The sequence below is a fragment of the Rousettus aegyptiacus genome, unplaced genomic scaffold, assembly GCF_014176215.1.
Source record: "Rousettus aegyptiacus isolate mRouAeg1 unplaced genomic scaffold, mRouAeg1.p scaffold_m13_p_10, whole genome shotgun sequence".
NCBI lineage: Eukaryota > Metazoa > Chordata > Mammalia > Chiroptera > Pteropodidae > Rousettus > Rousettus aegyptiacus.
Genome location: NW_023416285.1, coordinates 87,904,442 through 87,926,757, shown reverse-complemented (window position 1 = coordinate 87,926,757; position 22,316 = coordinate 87,904,442). Strand labels below are relative to the sequence as shown.

Here is a 22,316-nt window from a genome sequence, read left to right as displayed (position 1 = left end):
AAACAGCTAGTAAATGACAAGGCAAAGGAAACCCCAGCCCTTTTACATTAGTCTTAGAAAAATGTCATTTCCTTCTTCTTAACTTTAATAATAGAGTTTGGGCTGTTTATTTGGATTTTATTTCATTTTAGTCTTTACCCATTAGTCATGATTTCTCCCTTTTCCCTTCCTTCTCCTTTAGTGACTCATCCTTGTGGAAAAAGACAATGGCTTCTGGTGATTCCCAAGAAATAGTAGCGTTGGCTAGTTTACGGTAGATATACACGTATGTATACATATACAGCACGGTAGTAAATATACATAAATATGTGTGTATATATACATAGTGTAGTACCTATATATGTGCACATGTATGTATACGTATATATCTACGTGTGTGTATGTATATTTTACTGGAGGTTGACAAGTGTGGAATTGGACAGGACAAATGGATTAAACATGGAGACCTCTGTGGTTTAGGGCATTGTGGAGTGGATGACTGCAGGGTAACTAGTTTGTCCTTAGAGTCTCTTCAGAACCACAAGCTACCAACACAATCATACATCTCCCCTCCCCACTGAATCCCAGGGCACTATTCTCATCCTTGAGAATGAAAATTTACATATTTTTTCTAATTTTTATTTTTCTTTATCTCTCTCCCAAAACATCTCCTGTTCCAATAGAGCACAGGTCTAGATATTGTCCACTTACCATTCCACAGCAAAATAGGATGTGGGCTATTACTGTTCAAACAATTATCATTTATATTATAGAAATATGTTTTTAATTTGCTAGAGATTTTAATAATCAGTGTTCATATATGAACATATGTTGGTAAAATATTAATGTTTTTTATGTCAGGCATCATGGTAGAAGCTTTAAACAGTTGATCTCCAATCTTTACAAAAGACTGCAAGGTAAATATGACAGTTTTCATTTGCCAGATGTGGAAAATGACTCATAGTGGTTAAAAAACATGCCTAATTAGTAGAGATGTGGGTTATTTCCATTAGAATCCATCGAGCTCAAATTAAAGTAATTATAGATGAGTCGAGTTTGAAAACAGTGTGTGATTTTAGTGCATTTGTCACTTGCCACGTAGTCGAAGGAATGGGAATTACAAAAAGGGCGTTGTCCTCCCGTCCTGGTCTCATGGAAGACATCACTAACCGGTCATGGCATTTTGTCCTGCCAAGGCCACGTGCCATGACGGTACTCTCAGCTTTGAATAAGTGAGAGGAAACTCTGGCATGTTAAAGCTAACGCATTAATCTGATACCTTTGTTATTCTTTCGAATATGTTCTAACATTTTTTGAATCACTTTCCTCTTTTCGCCTATACTCACAAACACGTGTGTTTATGATTTGCAGCTTCTTTTCACTAATGAGAATGGCTATGAGGAGTATCTCCTGCTGACATCTAGCTCAGTGTATTGGGTTCACCTAACTTTCACCATATAAATTTTCTCTTAACTATAGTTTTACTACTTTTATTGTACTAGACTTTAGTATCTCCATTCTAAATCCTTGGAACAAGGACATGAATAAATAAATGCAATAATTATTCCTTCCACATAGTTTTTTTTTTTTTTTTGTCCTTAGTAAACTTCTTACCATTTATTGTTGAGTAATTAATTCACTACTCTTGAGTATTTGGGTCTCAGTGCTGTTGCCTGAGGCTTTAAGGGACATGCATGGCCCTTTTACAATATTAAACCTTAATGAGCCTGAATCTCGTATTTTTATACACATAATAAATTGAAAGACTAAACCAAATCAAACTTTCATATTTTAGTTCTTATCCTGGTGTTTCAGCAGTTAAAATGTCCAGATAATAAATTATAGAGTGAGTGTTGTTATTACCTTTTTAAAGAGAAATACTGCATTTGGCTTAGCAGAGACTTGTTCCTTGTCGCGTCTGTTAGTGTAGTTCTCTGAATCCAGGCAGTGTGCAGCAGCTTGGGCTTTAAATTCAGATGAAACTGGGTTCAACCTCTGCTCTACTACATTTCTTACTAAGTGTTTTCAGCTTCAAATTTCCTCACTGCTGAGCTTGATTTTTCTTATTTATAAAATAGGTTAATAATAGGTGCTTTGGGGGGGGGGTTGTTATTAGCATTATATAGACTCTATCTAAGCCCCTAGGATAATTACAGCTACTATTATGTTAATATTATTATAATTTATACATAATATATACACACATAAAAGCCAAAAAAGGTTCAATATTTTTTTTAAATTTATTGAGCATCTTCTGTATCGAACATACTGTACTCTAGGCATCTTCGATAGAGGAACATAGTGAAATGAGACCTAGAATTTCCCATAAAGGAATGAAACACACATGTATATTACATATAACTTTTTGTACACATAGGCAAGCAAACCAAACATGAAATCACACGCAATAATTTCCTGAGCTGGTAACATCAGAGTCTGTTAATACTTAACCACTTTTTCATCACCTGTCCAGAGTCTCTGACCAGCGTCAACTGTTCTAGGTCAACGTCCCCACCTTGTGGACAGCATAAAGAACAGTTTGACCCAATATCACTTGTCTTCTTGGGGTGGGAGATGAAGCGCTAGTGATTAGGAGGTGAGTGGATGGTCTCTGAGAGTTTCGCCCAGCTTTTACCGTGTGCTCCATGTTCAGTTAATGCCATCAAAGGCATTCCGTCTCTGTGAAGCACAAACATATGTGTTAACTTACTTCCTCTTCTCCTTTCTCTTTGAAATCCCATCAAGGCAACTGCTCAAAGAACATTTCTCTACCTGAAACTGCTCTAATTCTGAATCCTTTAACTCTGAAATTCTAATCTCTGAATAATTCCTTTTGTCATTTTATTTCTCAAATTACTAAACATTTTTTTTCTATTTCATGGTTACCCCAAATTCTCTTTATTCTCCTAATCTCCGCCTCCATTCTCCATCACCATCACCACCATCATTTCCATTATAAAGAACTACTGAGTACTTGCCAAATGCATAGGGATGTTCAAAATCCTTTCCATGTATCATCTCTTCTAATCACAGCCTTCTGTATTAGGTGCCACAACTTTTCATGGCACTATCTATAAATTCAGAATCTAAAAAGCTCTGAAGATTAAAAAATATTTTTTTAATTTATTCATCAAAACCTGACTCAAACTGACACAAGCTTGTTTACAGTCTTTATTACATTAACACAAATAGTCATGTGTTTTACTTCAGAAGTATCCATATATTATGTAATTGATAGTACAAACTTGCTGGACATAAACCTGAAATATGGTATATGTACTATAATATATTTCTAAAACTTGACAAATTCTGAATTGAAAAACACATGTGATCACAAAGGTTGGAAATAAAGTACTGTGAATTAGTATTGCTGTCATATCCATTTTACAGCTAAAGAAAAAGAGGCCAAAATAAATTACGACTTACCCAAAGTCACACTAGCAAGTGGCATAACTAAGATTAGAACATAATCACTGCGCATCCAGAGTGTGGGCTCCAGGCATGTGGCTTCTTCTGATAAATGCTGTAACCCTAAGCTTTCTCAACTCTGCCCTACACATTTTACTTCCATATTTTTAACAATTTTTACATGATTCCTAGTTCTTGATTTTGGGCTACTGAGAAAGCCAAGTGCTTGTACTGATGATCAGTTTCATCATGAATTTGTGATCTCCAATCTCAACTAGGTCTTTAATGCAGTTCCTAGAGTTTCCCATTCATTGTAAAGCAGTGTTTATGCCCAGATACTTCAGTCTCTGCTCCCCAAATTTTACACCTTCTCAGTGATCCCTACCCTAGCACAACTCACTTGCACATTGTGTCCATGTTTTCCTCCATAATTCCACAACTGATTCTCACAAATCCATTCTGCCCAGTGTCTTCAGCTTTTTCTACTAAAGATCTGATTTTTTTTCACAGCAGATCGGATCAAGTCCCTCCCTAACTTAACTGTCAGTGGTTTCCCATTGGCTGTAGGAATGAGTCTTCAATGCTCATGATGAAATTAAAGACACTTTCCATAATATGGCCTTGGTCTGTGTGTCGTGTCTTGACTCCATAGTCCTCAACTCACTTTTGACATTCTAACCACATAGGAATATTCAGGGCTCCCAAAATATTCAGAGACTTCCACACCCCAGTGCCTTTCATCATGAGGTCCTTGCTTGAACTGTCCTCATGTACTCTGTGTACCTGATGATAGCTTGTTCAGTTCTCAAAGCCCAGTTCAAATGCTACACCCTTTATTGAACCCTCATAATTTCACAGAGGCCCTTAATTTCACTGCAGCTCACCAAAGTACTATACCTTTTCCTCTAAAATATAATCGAATTTACTCACACTCGAGTATAATAGTTAGGTGGTGTTTTTGTTCCCATTTATATGTGAGCCCCTTAAGTAATAACTCCTTACTTTTCTTTTTGGCACTAAGCTCAATTAATGGCATGTAAAAGACACCTAATAAAAACTGATTTAAATTAAGATACAGCATTCATGTGAATCATTTCTATTCAGATTTCATTACTAGTCTTCACCTTCATTAGGGAATATGAAAATGTAGTGAGCAAGTTAAACATGCCTCCTTTGAGTTTATGTAAAACAAGCATCATTTTGAGTTTTGCTTCTATCATAACATTTTATCAGCAAAAATGCCCGACTTAGATATGATACTCAATATATGGTCTTAAGAAATTAAAAAATAACGAATAAATTTGTTTCATCATATTGGGGTTCTATCTTCAATTAATAGATAATTCTTTATCCTACTTAATTCCTAAACTTTGTGAACTGAAGGCTAGACTTCTCTTTTGTTATCACCTTAATTCTCCAAATAATATAGTATTTTTATCTTTATGCTCATATATTAGGTTTGCAATCCTTTATTGTATATTTTTATTTCATTAATATATTTGAGAGATAACATTTGGATATCTTTGACTTGCCTATTACATACCAAATGGCTTCTTATTTTGGCGAATCCAGCGATTTATTCAAGCAATTCTCCCATTCTTTATATATACGTACAATGTACTTCTCCGAATAGTAACATCCTTATACCTTTTCTTTTGTGTCTACCATTAGACAGTATTGGTTTTCAGAGCATTTTGAATAGAAAATATTACTTTTAATGCTCTACCGAAAGTTTTTTATTCATGTTTTATAAACAACATTTGCCAGTGTCCCTTTCAAAAGAAAAATTTATACAAGGATCTTAGCTGAGGTTTGCTGTTCTTTTGTACACATTTGTTGTTCGGCTAACATATATTTGTTTTATTTTCTCTCTCATTATTCCCCACCCCTGGAGGAAGACAGTAAGCTGAGTGATGTCCAATAATTTTCTCATAAACTGCTGTTCTTCTGTTTGCATCGAATGGTTGGTTATCAGCCCTCATGGACAGCAGTGTGCCAAGGACTGATAGAACCAGTCGTGACTGACATTTTGCTCCAGACCTTCTTGGCTCCTATTATTATTCTTCCTGTCAGAGGCTTCCTAAGGACTTCTCATTTTTTATTTTTTCAACATTGTTCTTCTATGTTCAACCATATGAATACCTTTCTCCTTCAGGAACCAAATGTAGTGTGAAAGACAGTAGAAACCAGCCATCAACCACTAAGTCAGAAAGCACCTTGAGTGTCATAGATTGGGAATTTTAATTGGGTTAGTGAGCCTTTTCTATAAAGAGAATATAGTAAAGACCTTGCAAGAATCATTTTGAATGTAACTTTGTCGGAACAATCAGCTCCGTAGCTGATTTCTTATTATAGATAATTCTCCCTCCTATGTATCACCTAAGATTTAGCACAATTACAGTATGTCTCAGGAAATTATATATAGGGTTGTATTAACTCACTATTTAGAGTATATACCTCTTAATACTTTTAGTGAGTTTTTAAATGTTTATTACAATAAGTTATATAATTTAAACCATTAAAATTAGTTTTTTCCTATGTTAGAGAAAGAATCCAAAATCCAGTGGAAGTTTTATAGGGAAGCTTTGAACCAACGATTCCACGCAACATCTTAGTTCACCAAGTTGAAATGAAATATACATTCATTGAATAAACAAATGCCTTTTTAGTGCCTATACTCTGCCAACCTCTATTTTAGGCATGGGATATCAGAGAGGAATAAGATGGAGGAAGCTCTCATCCTTACGGACTTAAATTGTGATTGGAAAGACAATGAACAATTGTTAAAATAATTAAAACCCAAAATGATATTAGAAAATGAGAAGGAAAAGTCGCTATAAACATTAAAGTAGGTTGATACGCTATGAGTGAGGATGGAACCCACCCCGAAGGTCCTGGGAGGGCTTCTCCAAGGTGACATTTGGAGAGAAAATGATAATCACTAAATATTACAATCCTAAAATTCCTGTAGTTGCATTCCTGATAGGGTTTTCTCTTTCTCCCTCAAACTTCTAATATTCCAGTCCCCTGCCAATAGTTCTAAAAGGAAGTTGAAATATTTTGGATGTTTTATAATAAATATATTTTCAGATTACAATCTTTCTTTTATATAGACATTTGGTATCACTTATGTAATGCACTTTATTTCCTCTACACAAATTTGTATACATAGACATACATCCCATCTGTAGTTATTTATGGAACCTTACTATGTGCAAGACACTGTGCTTGGTACTAATTATAGGATTTTAGCCAGCATTATAGTGTTTTTATGTAATGGGAGAGAACTGTTTATCACATCATCACACTGGTGAAGACTCTGTATAATTACAAGTGTGATAACTGCTATGAAGGGGAAGTGCATAGGGCTCTCAGAGTCTATGGTAGGGAGGTATGACCTGGCTGAGATCAATGAAGGCTGCAGGAGGCAGTGATAATTCCAATGAAACATAAGTGGGAATTAACTCAGTCAAACAGTGGAAAGAAAAGGAGCACTGTATATAAATGTGCTGAGATGGGAAGAAGCTTGGACCATTGGAAGATTGAAAAACAGTGAGTGTAGCTGAAACAGGAAGAATGAAGAGATGCCTGGTAGGAAATGAGGTTGTTTGGGCAGATGGCCTCTGAAGCCCTTCAGCGTGAGATTGTGTTGTCTTCTAACTGAGAAGTAGCCACCTTCTGATGTCATAATATGGATGTTGATTTCATAATATCACTTGATAGGCCAAATTTTGTGTATAGCACATCAGTCATGCTGCTTATCGATCATACACACACTGCTTGTTCAGACATGAGTTACTCCACCACTGCAACAGATGTGTCCATGCAACGGCTGTCCTAAAAGATGGTACGCCAGAAACTCATGCTTTCTTCATTAAAGAATATCTTAATGGCACACTCAGGAGATGATAGAATGGTCACGATCACATATGCTGTGACACTCCTGGTGTCCAGGCCCAACAACTTAAAACAGTTCACTTCAGGCCATTGCAGTAGGGAAATTCCTTAACTTTGCTACCTATATTTGAGGACCTAAAGACAACTGACAGATATTGTATTATTGAACATAGAATAAAAAGAACAAGTGAACATGGAGAAAAAAATTAATATCTGTATGGAAAATGGAAAGGCTCAAATGAGAGTCACATATGGGGACTTCATGACCATTATATAAACAGGGCACAAACTATTCATGAACTTGTCTAGACCATGGTTAAGATGTAGGTTCTAATACCAAAAGATCCAGCTGTAATATGGGGAAAACCCACAGATAGATAGATGATAGATTAGATAGATATTTATTTAGCTATAGATACTAACATCACATTTATGTGTTTGCATGAATGAAAGAGAAACTAAACTTTCTAATAGAATATACATGGATTTATGATTCTGTAGTTGGAAACTCTGAACAGAAAGATCGATATGGTAAAAATGAATATAATTATAAAAAATTAATTACACAACTTCAACTTGCTTGATCGCTAATCTTTGCATTAAGCTGTCTATTTACCTGAGAGGCCTGATTGGTTGCCTAATTTTTAAAGAAAATTGTTGAGAAATAATTGTTTTGGAATTAAAGGAAAATTATTCTAGCAAAAAATTGTGAGGATATACTGTTTGAAATTTTACAGAATATACATCTAAAACCACACACATCTACCCAATGAGAATATTGATTTAACCCTCAAAATTTTCTCACAGGGCAGAAAACTTTCTATAAATACAAGAGCCATTAACTACAGATTTTACTCCAAGTATAATAGCTGTTTGCAAGGTATTTCTATGGAAGAGATCTTATGCAAATTTAAAGTAAACTACACTTGATTTCATTCTATTTTAAAAATTCAAAATAACATTAACATATATAAACTATAAATATTTTGATGTTTTAAAGAAATGTTTAGTGTTTAATTTTTAAAATACTTTGTATTTTATATGATTTAAAGATAAAGATAAATTTATCTGCTAGACATAGATATCGTTCCAAATTCTAGCCATTCTACTTACTAAAAGATAATTTTCAAATACTTTGTTATAACTGTAGAAGGTTTTAATAGTTAAATCATCCATATAGTTTCAAATTTTCAATATTTAATTTTGTTCACAGGCAGAATACAAACTAGGCTGCTAAGACAGTGATTATGGCCAAACATATATTAAATGAATTTGATTTTCGTTGGGTTCAAAATGACTTCTGTATGTCTTTACATCTTTTTTATGTATCATATGTGTGTTCAATTTCTTATGAGCACTATGTTCATTTAAACATTCTTTAATTATTTGTAATCCTGAAAATTGAAAAAAAAGTTCAGAAACAAAAATAAAGTTTATATTTAACCGGAATATTTGGAAGCTAGTCTCTATTATCCAAAAATAAGTAAAGGCAAATGGTTCTTATAGTTCTCTTTTTCCCTGGCTTTCTCAGATTTGATTTGATAAATTCTAGTTATTCATGTTTATATATATATATGATATATAGAGAGATAATTATATGAAATAATATATTAATATATAGATACAATTATATAAAATATAGAGAGCATATTTTTAATTGTATATTAAAATCTTTTATTTCAGAATAGTTTTAGATTTATGTAATTATTGAAAAGGTACTGCAGAGAGTTCCCCATATACCCCACACCCCAGTTTCCCCTGTTTAATATCCTACACTTGTATGGCACATTTGCCACAATTAATTAATAAACTAATATTATACCTAATTAGTAACTAAAGTTCATACTTTATTCAGATTTCCTCAGTTTTTCTCTATCTTTTTTTCTGTTGCAATAATCCTGCCTTTTTAGCCTCTTCTTGTTTGTGACAGTTTCTCAGACTTCCCTTATTTTCGATGGCCCTGACAGTTTTGAGAAGTATCGGTCAGGCATTTTGTAAAACGTCCTTCAGTTAGTATTCAACCTGGTGTTTTCCTTGTGCTTAGACTGGGAGTGACGTGTTTGTGGAGTCAGAGCACAGAAGTAAAAGGCTGTTCTTATATCACCTCAAGGGCACGCGCTATCAACACGCGGTACCACTGTGATAGTGGCCTCGATCACACAGCTTGAGGTAGTGTTCGTCAGGGCTCTCCACTGTAAAGTCACCCATTTAGCCCCCTTTTCATATGATACTCCCTGGGGAAAAGTCACTATGGGCAGTTGCTGAGGGAGTGAGAAGCTACGCTCCCCGTCCTGAAGGGTGGAGTTTCTACGTTAATCATTTGAAGTTCTTCAGAAGGATAAAATGGTCTGTTCTCCTCACTACTTGTTCGTTTGTTTACTTATTTAAATTTATTGAGGTGACATGGGTTAATAAAATTATATTGGTTTCAAGTGTACAATTCAATAATGTATCAAACGTGTATTGGATTGTATGTTTGACCATTTATATCAATGTGGACTCACTGATATTGCACACTGGGGATTATAATCCTGTGTTACTTTACTTATTTTGTTGCTCAAGTTGTTCCAGCTTTGGGCATTGGGAACCCTTTCAGTTGGTTCCTCTGTCACCTCTGACACAGCCCCATCATTGTGGGCATTTATTTTTTTAAACACTTTCTCATTTTCTAATGCTGTAAGATGCCCCAGGCTCATGTTGTATATTTTCTGAGCCAGTCCTAGAATCAGCCATTTTCTCCAAGTGTTCTTGGTTCCTTTTATTGAGGAATGGTTCTATAAACCAGATCCGGGCTCTAGGTGTGCTCCTAACTAGTGAGTTCTTATTGCTTGTAGTATCTCTCAGCTGATGGAGCTGAAATATATGTGTGTATATACAAACCTCTCTATATACACATATCTATATGTATTTTTATATGTCACCATCTGTATCTAGACTAATCTTAATGCAAGTTCATACTGTCTTCTACTATAATTTTACCAAATAGATTATTTTTTATTTCATCCCTCACTTATCTGTAATCTCTCACTCCAAAGGTGAGAAAATTGGCTCCCACTGTCCTCTCTGCACTTAATCAATTTTCCAGTTGTAGTATGCATGCATGGTGGCTTAGGGTGGTTAACCCATGCTCTCATAGGAAAAAAAAAAAAAAAAACTTTACCAACTAGAATGCAGTGCTTATATGCAGTCCCTTTGCCTTTAGTCTTACAAACTCCACTCGTTTCCACATTTCCTTAGGTCAACACCATCCTTCTCCATCCTTCCAGTGAGATCATATCATACATTCATAATACATTTAGATGGTTTTGTCACAGTTTGCATTCTTTCCTGGGATATTTCAATCTCCTATTTTTTTTTTAATTGCATACATTAAGGTTTTTAACTGCCTTGATATCTCTCAGATATTGTAGCTAGGAATCGAATTACTGATTTCTGTAAAGTCAGGCAGTCATTGTTACAAGCAATGGGGAAGAAGGACGTGACTGTACAGGATCTCCCCTACAACCTGTACTCTTTTCGCTCTCGCCAGCGGCCCTCTCCCCTAGACTGCTGCAACCCGCCCCGCTCCCCCACCTCTAGACACTGGCGCTCACGACGACCAATAGACCTCCACGGTGCTTTCTCAGCTTCTGCTTATTTCTTCTTTTCTTTGTTCTCTGTTCGTTGTCCCACAAATCCAGCCTTCCCAATAGTTGCTATAGTTTTTCAGGATTGATGGTGGGTGAGTGAGCCACCAGCCATTGCTAGTTTGCCATATGACAATATCGTTGTTTCTTTATCTTTATCTTTTGACTATTATCAGTAGTCAAAAAAAAAATAATGGAGACGTATCCCATTCACCTTGTAACACACATTGTACTATATCTATAAATAGATTTTATAATAAGTATGTTATTTATTTTAAAAATTATAAAATTTTAGTGGCATAAAAAGCCAAACAGGTCAAACAATAAATGATATTGCAGAGTAAATTAATTCAATATTTAAATATTTCAGCTGTTCATTAAATTATTCTAATATTCATTTGGGAGAATGAATGTATGAGAAAATCAAAAGAAAAAAATATTAAGGATGAAATGCGACCTATTAAAATGCAAAATTAAGACTCAATATGTTCAAATACAGGAACTTTACCACTATTTAACATGTCTTTACTTTCCCTGTTAATAATATTCATGACTTAATTTTTTCCTTTACATACATTTAAAACCATGTGAAACTGTGTTTTAACTTTTCCTCAATCATTGCACATAATTTAGAAAATTCTAGAGTATAAGGAAAGTTGATTGTATTTACTCATATTTGGTTATGTTTTTTTCCTCCATCCTGATGTTTCAGGATTCCTTCTTTCATCATTTGCCTTCTGTTCACAGAAGTTCCTTTAACTGTTTGTGTAGGGTATGTCTACTGGAGACAAATTTTACTTTTTCTTCATTTGAAAATGTCTTGAGAGGAAAGGTCTTGGGCCCCTGGGGTCCAATGTAGGTAGAAGTCTAAACTCCTTACTCAGCCTTTGCCGCTGGGGTTGGGGAGTCAGACTGTAATTTTTCTGTGGTATTCTGTGAAACAGCTATCAACTAAAAGTTTTCTTTCTTTCTAGACTTCTCCTTTCCTGATCTTTAGAGTACTCTGTGCTTGTTGCATTTCTGCCAGATTCTCATGTCCATTTTGGGATATGTAATACAAGAAGAAAATTTAGGAAACTTACTACATGTAGTTAGTTCATCGAGTCCCAAGGTCCCTAGCTGGTCTGCCTTCTCTCTACCATTCAGAATCTTCTGTGTCTATATAAATCTATATGTAGTGTCCTGGGGTTTTAGTTTTTTATTAGCAGAAAGAATATGGAAAATAAGTTCACTCAGGTCTTCCTAGAAGAAAAAATATATATAGTAAGCATGACATTGATGAATAGAGCTCAGAGACTGATACAGAAACTCTTGAAACCCAAAATATGAGAAAGAGAAAAGAGTTGGAGAAAAGAATTGATCAGTTGGTTTTGAAAAAATTGGCTAATAATTTGTAGAAAAGTAATATATTCAACTCAAACATACAAAACTGAAATTTCAAGTGGTTGCAAGTATATAACAGCTTATTAATCTATATCTACAACTACAAGTCGCACTATCATTTTAGTATTTCTTATTGCCTTTCTTTCCATGACTCAAAAGAGAAAGATTGGCATGAAGTACGAAGACAAACACACTACAAAAATAAAAATGCATCATATAAGATAAAGGGTCCATATGCATAATACATGAGAAATCAATGAAAAGTTAGCTACAAGTTAAATTATGAAAAGAGAGCATTCTTTTCCATTTTTATAATTTAATCATGCTTTAATTTTAAATTATTAGTGTGACGATCACTTTTCAGATGTTTATTGTCTTGGATTCTTGATTTTAACATCCATGTGAATGTAAGAGAAAAACTCTTAGGCAGTGGAAAAAAGATATGAGTTCGAATTGAGAGATTTTTCTTGTTCTCAATTTAGAAAGAATTGAATCAGAATATTAAGGAAATAAAGCACTAATGAATGTGGAACAAAGCTTTAGGGATTGATATGTAACCACTTTTTAAAACATTACTCTTATTTCTATTTCTGTTGTAATTTTATGGTGATTTATGACTCTCTCCTATATTAGATTATCACTGTCACATAATAGGCACCCTTTTTTTTTTTAACTTTTTATTTTTGGTATCTAACATAGTATGTGGTACTGTGTGAGCATCAAATGTTTGCTTAATAAATGAATGACTAGATGGATAAGTCAATAAATAAATAAATATACATTGCACATTTGGATGAATGCTTTTGATAATTATGTGGGAAGATTTGATATGTTATATTCAAAAGTGAAATGATAGTAAATATATTAGAATGATATTTTACAATAACCCATCATTAGGTTGATATGGTTAATTTTCAAAAGAATTCTCTCTTTTTTTCTTTTCCTACAACATAAAATGACAATGAATATATTATTCAAATACTTTTTTATGAAAAGGCCAGTTGTAATATTTAAGAAAGATTTCTCATTTTATTGATTAAAGTGATCACACAGCTTTCTTCGCTGATATTTGTAGAAAACTCTTTGGGGCTATGCAGAGTTGATAAGTGGCTCTATGAAGTACAGAAGCAGATTAAAAGGAAAAATTAGCGAAGTGAATTAAGTTTCTAAATTAAAACAGACTTTATCAATATCCATGCCTGTTATATAACTATGTGTCAGAAAGACCCTTTCTACTTTAATCTTTAATTTAACTAATCATTTCTTTGATTCCAAATCACTAAGACATCACTGAGAGTCAAAGACTAACCTTGAAAAAAAGGCTTCTCCTTTTTAGTCATCAGAAAATGTGAAATTCCATTAATTAGGTGTGAATTTTTCATCCTCTTTAACAGAGAAGTTATATGAGTCTCTGACTGTAAAGATTTGATGTTGTTGTTGTTGTTTTGGAAAGGATGTTGAGTGATCTATCTATATGCTGTTAGTTGTTTGTTAAGTTAATTTTAGATTAACTGATATGTAGTTCCCCTTTCTCCCTATAATTCAGCAGAGGAAGAACCACTTGATTGATTTGTGTCTCCTTCAGCAGAACAAAGAGTCAACCGTATTTATTAACATTAATTCCCTAAAAGCATAAAACTGTGAATGCATAATTCCTTTGAATCCCTTCTTCATACATTTCTTTTTTTATGTGTTTCACAACTGTATGCTATAAATATATCCACCATTTTGATAACAGATTTCAGAGACAAAGTTTTTCTTGTGAATTCATCACGAAAACATAATATTGGACCATGAGATATTAATTATTTTGGGCTAACTGTATACATAATGCTATAATATATATATGTGTATATACGTATATTATTTTTATCTTTCATTGCTATGTATTCATCATCACAATTTAATAAATGTGTAATTCCCAGGAAGAGCTAGACCCAGAATAGCAACGAACAATAAATTCAAAGGTAAAATCTCAATTTCAGGACATGAGTAGAAGGTTCAGGGAGTTTCCAGAGCTATAACCCAAGGCTTCTGTAGACTGTTCAGATGCCATTAGAGTCAATGGCCTTTGTGTACACTCAGAGAGAGGTGGACTGAAATGGTGTCTCGGAAAATACGAAAGCAAGTTTATTGCGACATGCTAGCTTTGCTTTTGGAACACACTTCAGTAGATTGATCTGCCTCTGTTTTGATGAGTTAAAGTGTATCATAGCTAACCCGAGTTCCAGTATTTTTAAACCAGTTATCACTGATCAAATGCTTCTCTTCTAAATGCTTGTGTTTCTTCAACTCCCCCTCCCTCTCATCTCTCTCCTCCTCCTCCTCCCCTTTCTCCTTTCTCCTCTTTCTTCTTGATTTAGTTATTTCTCTAACACACACTTCTTTACTTTCAGAGAGAGAAAAGGTTATCAAACTTATGGCAAGAAAGTCAGCAGAACTCTGGTGATTATTGGCAAAAGGCAGTCATCCTGCTGGGAAAGTTAAGGAATTTTGAAATTACATTTTAAGGTATCAGAATAGGGAACTAGGAGGAGGGGCTGCAATTGATGACATTGAATTTAAAAACTGCATGACTGTAAGTTTCTGGAAATCACTTCCATTTGGTAGCCCACTTATAATCTAGCCATTTTATCTTTGTCTCATGTTTATAAAATGTTTCATTGGGTTATATATTTTATATGTAGATAAAAATCAACTGAAAGAAATAATTTTATAATTGTTGAACCTACAGCTACATGTTGAGATAATATTTTCTCCATCTTCCAGTCAGTCGCACAAGTAATTTCTCTTTCTTCCATACTATCTCCTTTCTAACATGGAGAAGTTTTCTCCTTCGAATTTATTTCCAAAAAAATTTATTTTCAACAGCAAATAAAGTGTAATCCTAATATTTACATACATTTATCTAATTTAAATTAATTTAAAATGAACCGGTAAAAAAGGGTTAGAAAGCCAGTAGTTAGTGAATATAAGAGAAATAAAAATCAATTCCATGGTATAATTGAAGTAGAACTTGAGTTGAGAGATATGCTTAGGAGATTTAAAATGCTATTCTAGCAAGTGAACAGTAACTTGAAAAAATATGCTATTTATTATGCTTCCAAATGTGAAGCATGATTATACTTAGGTTTTCTTAGGAAAGTACCCAGAAACGTCAAAAATAATTATAAATACATTTGTACATTTTTGTAGTTGGCAGAGTTCTTTCTGAGGAATTATTTCTTCTGATTTCCAAATTCATACAGTGTGATAGATAAGCAAGTGAATGATATGTTTTCCATGGTTTTCTACGCCGGTTCACTCAGAGGCAGACCCCTGGGGCTGAGAGCTAAACTTAAATGTTATTTGATTTTATTGTTGCTCTCATATTAAAGCATGACTTCACTGAGGCAGTTCAGAAATGCGACTTTGGTGTTTGGTGATTTTATAGCATCTGCTCTTTTTTTACGACCAGGGCTGCTTCAAAGGCTTCTGCTTAGAAGTCAGTCCTTTCGAGTTTCGTATTCCACACTACGTTTCCAGGAATGCGTTCCATAAAGTCAGAATATATGCGCCCCAGATGATTTGGGGAGCCCAGAGTTCCAGGTATCTATGCCACGCAGAAGACAGGATTTGGGCTTGGGGGTGCTTGGAGGAGGGTGCCTGGACAACAGAAAGGAGGTTTCTGAGCATATCATCATGAAAAGGTGTCTTAGAAGTGAGAATGTGCTTCATTAACTCTTTTCTAGTAACTTTTCTATTAAAACGCGAAATTTCTATTTTAGTCGGTGTACAAATGATTCTGGCAACTTGGACAAAAATTCTTCAAAACTTTTTCTAAGATTTTAGAAAGAAAGTGCTTTTATTAAACAAGAGAGATTCCTTTCCTCTCAAGGGAAGCAGAATGATTTCTAGATGGGTTGATTCGGAAATGAAGGAAAATGGAAAATTATTTTTTCAACTTTGCCAGGTTTTATGTAGAAGTTTGCAGTGTTTTTTCCCCTCCTGCTTTTAAAGTCCTGTGAAAATTTACAGGATTATTATTGATTTTATTTTGTTCAATTCAGTATTCAACTTACTAATACTTTAATATATTATATTTAGTGATAAACTGTTTTTAAGACTATAGTTCTCTCTATGTCATAAATAATAAAGAGGGAAATGCAGTCAATTGTAGGTAAATATAGTCAATTGTGTATTAAATATATTTTAAGGAAAAAGTAACCATTGATTTTAATAGCCTGACCTGCTACAAATAATGATTTTCAAATTATGTTCTGGTCAAGATAAAAAGCAAAAAAAAAAAAAAACATTATGAAAAAGTGTGAAAGACTATGTACAGAACAAAAAAAAACCCAATTCCTTAGTTTAAGTTATATACTTAATAAAATATCAGTACCATGAAATATGGATAGTGAGAAACAGTTTAGAATATAAGACTCGTATTCTAAATTACGATTGTAGTTTAGAAGATAATAATAGTTGACAAAACACCTAAAAATAAGAGAGATACTATAGAATAGTGGTTAAGAACAAGGAGTCTTGAATCAAACTACCTGGGCATGGACTCTGGCCCTACCACTGACCGGCTTGGGTGAATTTCTTTATTCACTTTGCCTCAGTTTTCTCATCAATAAAATGGGGATGATAATACTTTCATCATAGATTTCTGTGAATATGAAATGTGTTAATATGTGCAAAGTGCTTAGAATAGTTTTGGCACTTAGTGAAATTTAGGTTTCATACTTTATTGTTATAATTATCTTTTTTTATTATTAACTCTACCATATTCTCCAACGGTGCTTTATCACTCTGTTTTAGAAAACCAACTTCAAATCCTATGCAAATAAGTCACCATAGAGTCTATCAGGGAATTGTTGCTATTTCCCATTTGAGATGAGGAAATTAAAAAATGACTTAATGTTCATTTCTGTCACCTCCTGTCAATCACAAAAGACCACATAATGTAAGGTACCATTTATATAAGATGTCCAGAACAGCAGATGTGTAGAGACAGAAAGTAGATTAGTGGTTACTTAGGGCTGAAAGAATATGAGATGGGGAATGACTGCTAATGAACATGGGGCTTCTTAGTGAAGTGATGAAAATATTCTAAATTTTTAATGGTGATCATTGCGCAACTTCATAAATACACTAAAACCATTAAATTGTAGACTTCATATGGATTAACTTAATGGAATGTAAATTCTGAATTATAAATCAATAAAGCTTTTAAAAATAAGAAAGAAATGGGGGAGAATTCTAGAGAGACTGTGATGGTGGCAGATTAGCTATTGGATTTTCTAAAGTCCTCACATCAAAACAGTCTGAGCACCTAGGTAGCAAAGTCAGTAGCCATGGAAAACATACACAGTAAAATTAAGTGAGAATTCATCTCTCCAAACCCCATATGCAAGCAAATGGGGGCAAACTGCCAACAACAGCAAGACCTGTGTGGTATTTATGCCTATAAGAGAGAAGGCAGGAGAGTCCCAATGGAACCAACAGATACCCATTGGGAAATCAGTCAGGCAGTTTGAGAATGGCAGCTAAAACTGGGAGGGATTTTCCGGGCTTCGAGAATGAGTGGGCCCAAGGGGTGTGTGGCAGATCTGTAGGACTGGAGAGGTCTGGATGTCATGAACTCCCAAAATGGATACAGCAGGATTCCTTTCCAGGACAGCAGACCATGTTTAAAACCAACACAAAAAGTGAACAAATCAATACACCCCTGGGAACAGAACCAAACTCGAGTGGACCAGGGGCAGAAGAAGGAGAGAGAAGACCACGTCAAAATTGGTAGAGGGGAAATGCTCTAGAAAATCTCTACAAGCAAGTCGCCATGTTTTTATAGATTTATTTAGATTCAAGGTTTTGACACTAATATCCTAACTTTGGCTATATCATTTTATAGCCTCAGTTTCCTTGTTTGCAAAATGAGAGAATCATAATAGACTATCTCTGAGATTTTTGTAGGAATATCTGACAACTCTGGAATCTAAACATATTTATTAAATTACAGAATAATCGAGAGAAAGTTTAAAATTATTAAGGGTAAAAGTGGAAGAAGGTAAGATACACATGAAATATATATTTGGTGATTAACGATTTTACCTGCAAATAAGAAAGCTGTTTGAGCTTCATACCTATTTTTTCCTCTGTTCAACAACTCAATTTATTAGATAATAATAAGTACATGACCAACATAAAGCTAGATACACTTTTTATTTCTTTTTGCTCTTATGCAATCTTCAATTTACTCTCAAATTTATTGTATTTTTTCAAAAAGAAATATGATTCCAAAGAATAGACATGCGCAGGGACACATTTAGAGGCATACCTCCCTTATGGACAAGTTAACAAGGAATCAAATAGCTTATTTATAGAAAAATAAATGATACATTATGAAATTGATATCTCCTCTTTTTAAATTCAAATTGATTTAGAAATCGTACAAAATGCAACTACTATTCTATAGAGCAGAGACATAGGAAGAGAATTTATACAGCGAGGAAAGAAATATCCCATTATTGTAATTATAAATATGTCAATTCTAAATGTAAATGGTTATTCAATTTTTCAATCAGAATATTATTTATGAAGTACAATCATTTATTAAGTATAATCATTCACCTGGCTGAGAGTGAGTCTGAATCATAAATACTAAAGAGCATTTATGTCAACTCTGCAACAAGACCACTCGCTGATCTGCTTGTCATCTGCTCTGTGGCTTTACGTATAACCTTCCTTTGTCTCATTTTTCTCCGCTATAAAATGCTACTAATACTGCTTCCACCTTGTAGAGCTCTTATAAAGATTAAATAATTTATGTAAAGTGCTTTGAAAATTGCATGAGCCATAATAAGCACTGAGAATTTGCTGGCTAAAATGGCAAATGAACAACAACAGCAAAAGACTTGGCGTTGTTTTAGGCACAACACTTCTATATTAGCGTTTAAGATCTGGTTCTGTTCCATTCACATGTTCAGCAAAGATTTATCAGTTGCTTGGGCTGCAATGTGCTGTGCACATCTCCTCAGAGCAGGGCTGAAATGCGTGTGTCACACAGCGTTCGGCTTTATTTATTTTTCATTTTCTCCTTAATTTCCCCTTTCTTGACTCCCGGCGTTTTTCCTCCTTCCTCACGTGTCCCCCATGTACTTATATTTCTAGGATCGCTCTGTGAACTGTCACCATGGCACTGGCAAACCTAGTACCTCAAGTAGGAGCCAATGATGATATAAGATGTTGTCGCCTTTTCCATCGAAAAATCTAGATCCAGTTGAAGTGTGATCGGTTTTCAGTTCAGGGAAAGAGAAATCATTTAGGTAGAAAATATGTACAAAAGTTGATAAAATCTTCTAAAGAGACAGTAGCATGGTAGCTACTCTGTCTCTCTCTAAATTCACCGCCCCCCCCCCCCCAAATAATCCTAAATGTGAAAGGAAGATCATACCTTGGGAATAAAGTAAGCGAAGCCAGTGTCATTATAATTTTGGATGTCTGGTATATTGTCTTCACACATACTTGGAAAGATTTCTTTTTTATTATAATCGCTTTCACACATTTCATTTTTTCTCCTTAAAAACTGTATGTATGACTCCTAAGCATCCTTTAAACAACAGTTGATCTAGAGTGAAAAATAGTGGTTTGATGATGATTTCTGTGCAGCATCGCTCTGGATTCGAATTAAATTTAGATCACAAAACAGTGATTGCTGCGTATAAATTTCACAAATACATAAATCTATAAACCTCGTGGAGTTTGATTTCAAAACTTGACTTGGTTTAGAGCAAAAGCTGTATTTCCTGTCAACCTATGAGTGTTCCAACTGTTGCATTTAGACCTTTCTCAATTTTAAAGTAAATATTGTCAGAAAAGAAAAAAGATAGTAGTCAGTAGAAAAAAAATAATAATAATTAAATATCTCACCCTAATGAAATAAGGGACTTTTATTTTTAATAACTAATGGCTAGATAATACGTAACCCTATATAATGTGCATAAATGATGGAAGACTGGGAATCCAGGTGGATAGATGAATGGATAGATGAATGAATGGATAGAGGGACAGATAGACAGACAGATGAACTATATGAGTGAAAACTCAGACCGGAGCCAGTTCCTACATTCATTGGGTTACATTCTGGTGGCAAATCCAGACCATAAACAAAGCAATCGGTAATATTGTGTCACATAGCGATAGGCACTGGGAATGCACGAGGGTGAAAGTGATGGAGAATTATTAACCTGAATACAGTAGTCGGAATCAGTCTCTTTGAAGATGACAGTTGAACAAAGGCTTAAATGAAATAAAAGGGAAACATCTCAGACCAGAGCACTCCAGGCCTCAGGACCAGTAAGGCAGATTTACTGGGAGGGGAGCACCTGCTGGGGCAGAAGGAAACAAAGGTTTGAGGCCTCATCATACAGAGCATTGTCATCAGAAATGCCTGCTCCATACAGGGGATCTTAGAGCACAGGGGTTAGGCTCGCAGACCCTGGAGTCAGACTTCCTAGTGCTTAAGTATAAGTACTTATCAACTTGGTGCCTCAGTTTCTTTATAGCAATAAAAATAGAACCTCCCTTATAGAGTAATTGTGATGATTCAGCAAGTTAATATATGCCAAGGGCTTTGAACAGTAACTCTTCATGGTAATTACTCAATAAATGTTAGATATGATGATCGTTATTATCATCACAATAATATTAAATTTAATCCTTAGTACAATTCTGGAAAATTGAAATACCCGAAGGTTGCACTAAATAATACCAACCAGGTTGATTTTCTTACTGCATAATGACATAGCAGCTTAGCTATGTTTAGTCATAACAGCATAGAATACTACTAAAGTCATGAGAAGGTTGGGAGTAAAAGCAATCACACAACACCCGCCATATCTAGTTTGTCAATAATTTCAAATGCTCTTGAAAGAAAACACTCTTAACAGCGCAATGTTTTAGTATTACTGCTTGAAATATTTTAAAACATTTTAAATCCTGGTTTAAAAAAATTTAGTGTTCAGCCAAGCCTCATTTTTACGGACCTATTTTATTTTAGACTCAAAGTTTTTCAGTAAGGCGGAGAGAGAGAAAAGAAAATGAACCTTACATATAAATGTTATGGAACTTGAACCCAATCCAGGTCACAGCAGTTTCTTAATTTGATTATATATGATTATTTTTTTTCTAGATTTCCTTATAAACTACAGTGCACCTTTTATATCTAAAGCTAAAATCTTCTGCCAAGGGTTACCAAATTTGTAAATGTGTTCTTTAGGGCCAATTCATATTTTTAAATCTAGGCTAGTACTTCAAATTAAACTTTATTTATTGGCTGGGTGAATGCCCAGTGGTTTTCAAGTGAAAGAATAGACTTAATTGAAATGACTACCTTACATTTTTGCAAATACCTTTTGTTGATTAACAAAAGGTGTTGTCATGTTTATTATTTATTGTTATATATGCTGATTGCATTTCCTTTTCCAATTTGCATATCAGTGACATGTCACATACAAATGCATCTTTTACTAAATATATAACGTATATTGGTACAAAATGGTTGTTTTGACTTTTCAAAGAAAGGTAATTGATTATTATTGATTCAAAAATTTTGATTTTTTCATCAAAGGAAAGAATGATGGTATCAATTCATTGATTTATAAACAAAACCTACACACTTTTTGAAACCTATCATTGTATGTGATGAAGACATTTACTATTTACAAAATATCTATTTTTTTTTCCTCACATAGCCTATACCCTTTTGGGTAGGTAGACCCATGTAAAAAGGATCCAGCCAATGTGCTGTGAGGAAGTAATACATGTCACTTCCAGGTTGAAGCATTTTAAACTGGAGTATACCCCTCCAGGTCTCACTTCTATTGCTGATAGTATGTCTACATCCACATGGTACATCTACGTCTGCCTCGTCCCTTGAACTTATAGAGAAAAATCCCTCTGCCATCTTGTTTTAGAGATGTATAGCAAGTAACAAGAGAATGATGTTTTTGAGATTTGGGGGTTATTTTTTTTTAATTG

At 34.3% G+C, this 22,316-nt stretch overlaps 1 protein-coding gene across 1 annotated transcript in view; it reads left to right on the top strand.

Annotated features, from left to right (window-relative positions):
* Window positions 1–22,316, top strand: part of MALRD1 (MAM and LDL receptor class A domain containing 1) — a 481,557-nt gene that overhangs the window by 272,905 nt on the left and 186,336 nt on the right. Inside the window, 2 exon segments of the mRNA XM_036226667.1 lie at window positions 14,690–14,810; window positions 14,813–14,875. Of these exon segments, the coding sequence (XP_036082560.1) occupies window positions 14,690–14,810; window positions 14,813–14,875 (184 nt within the window).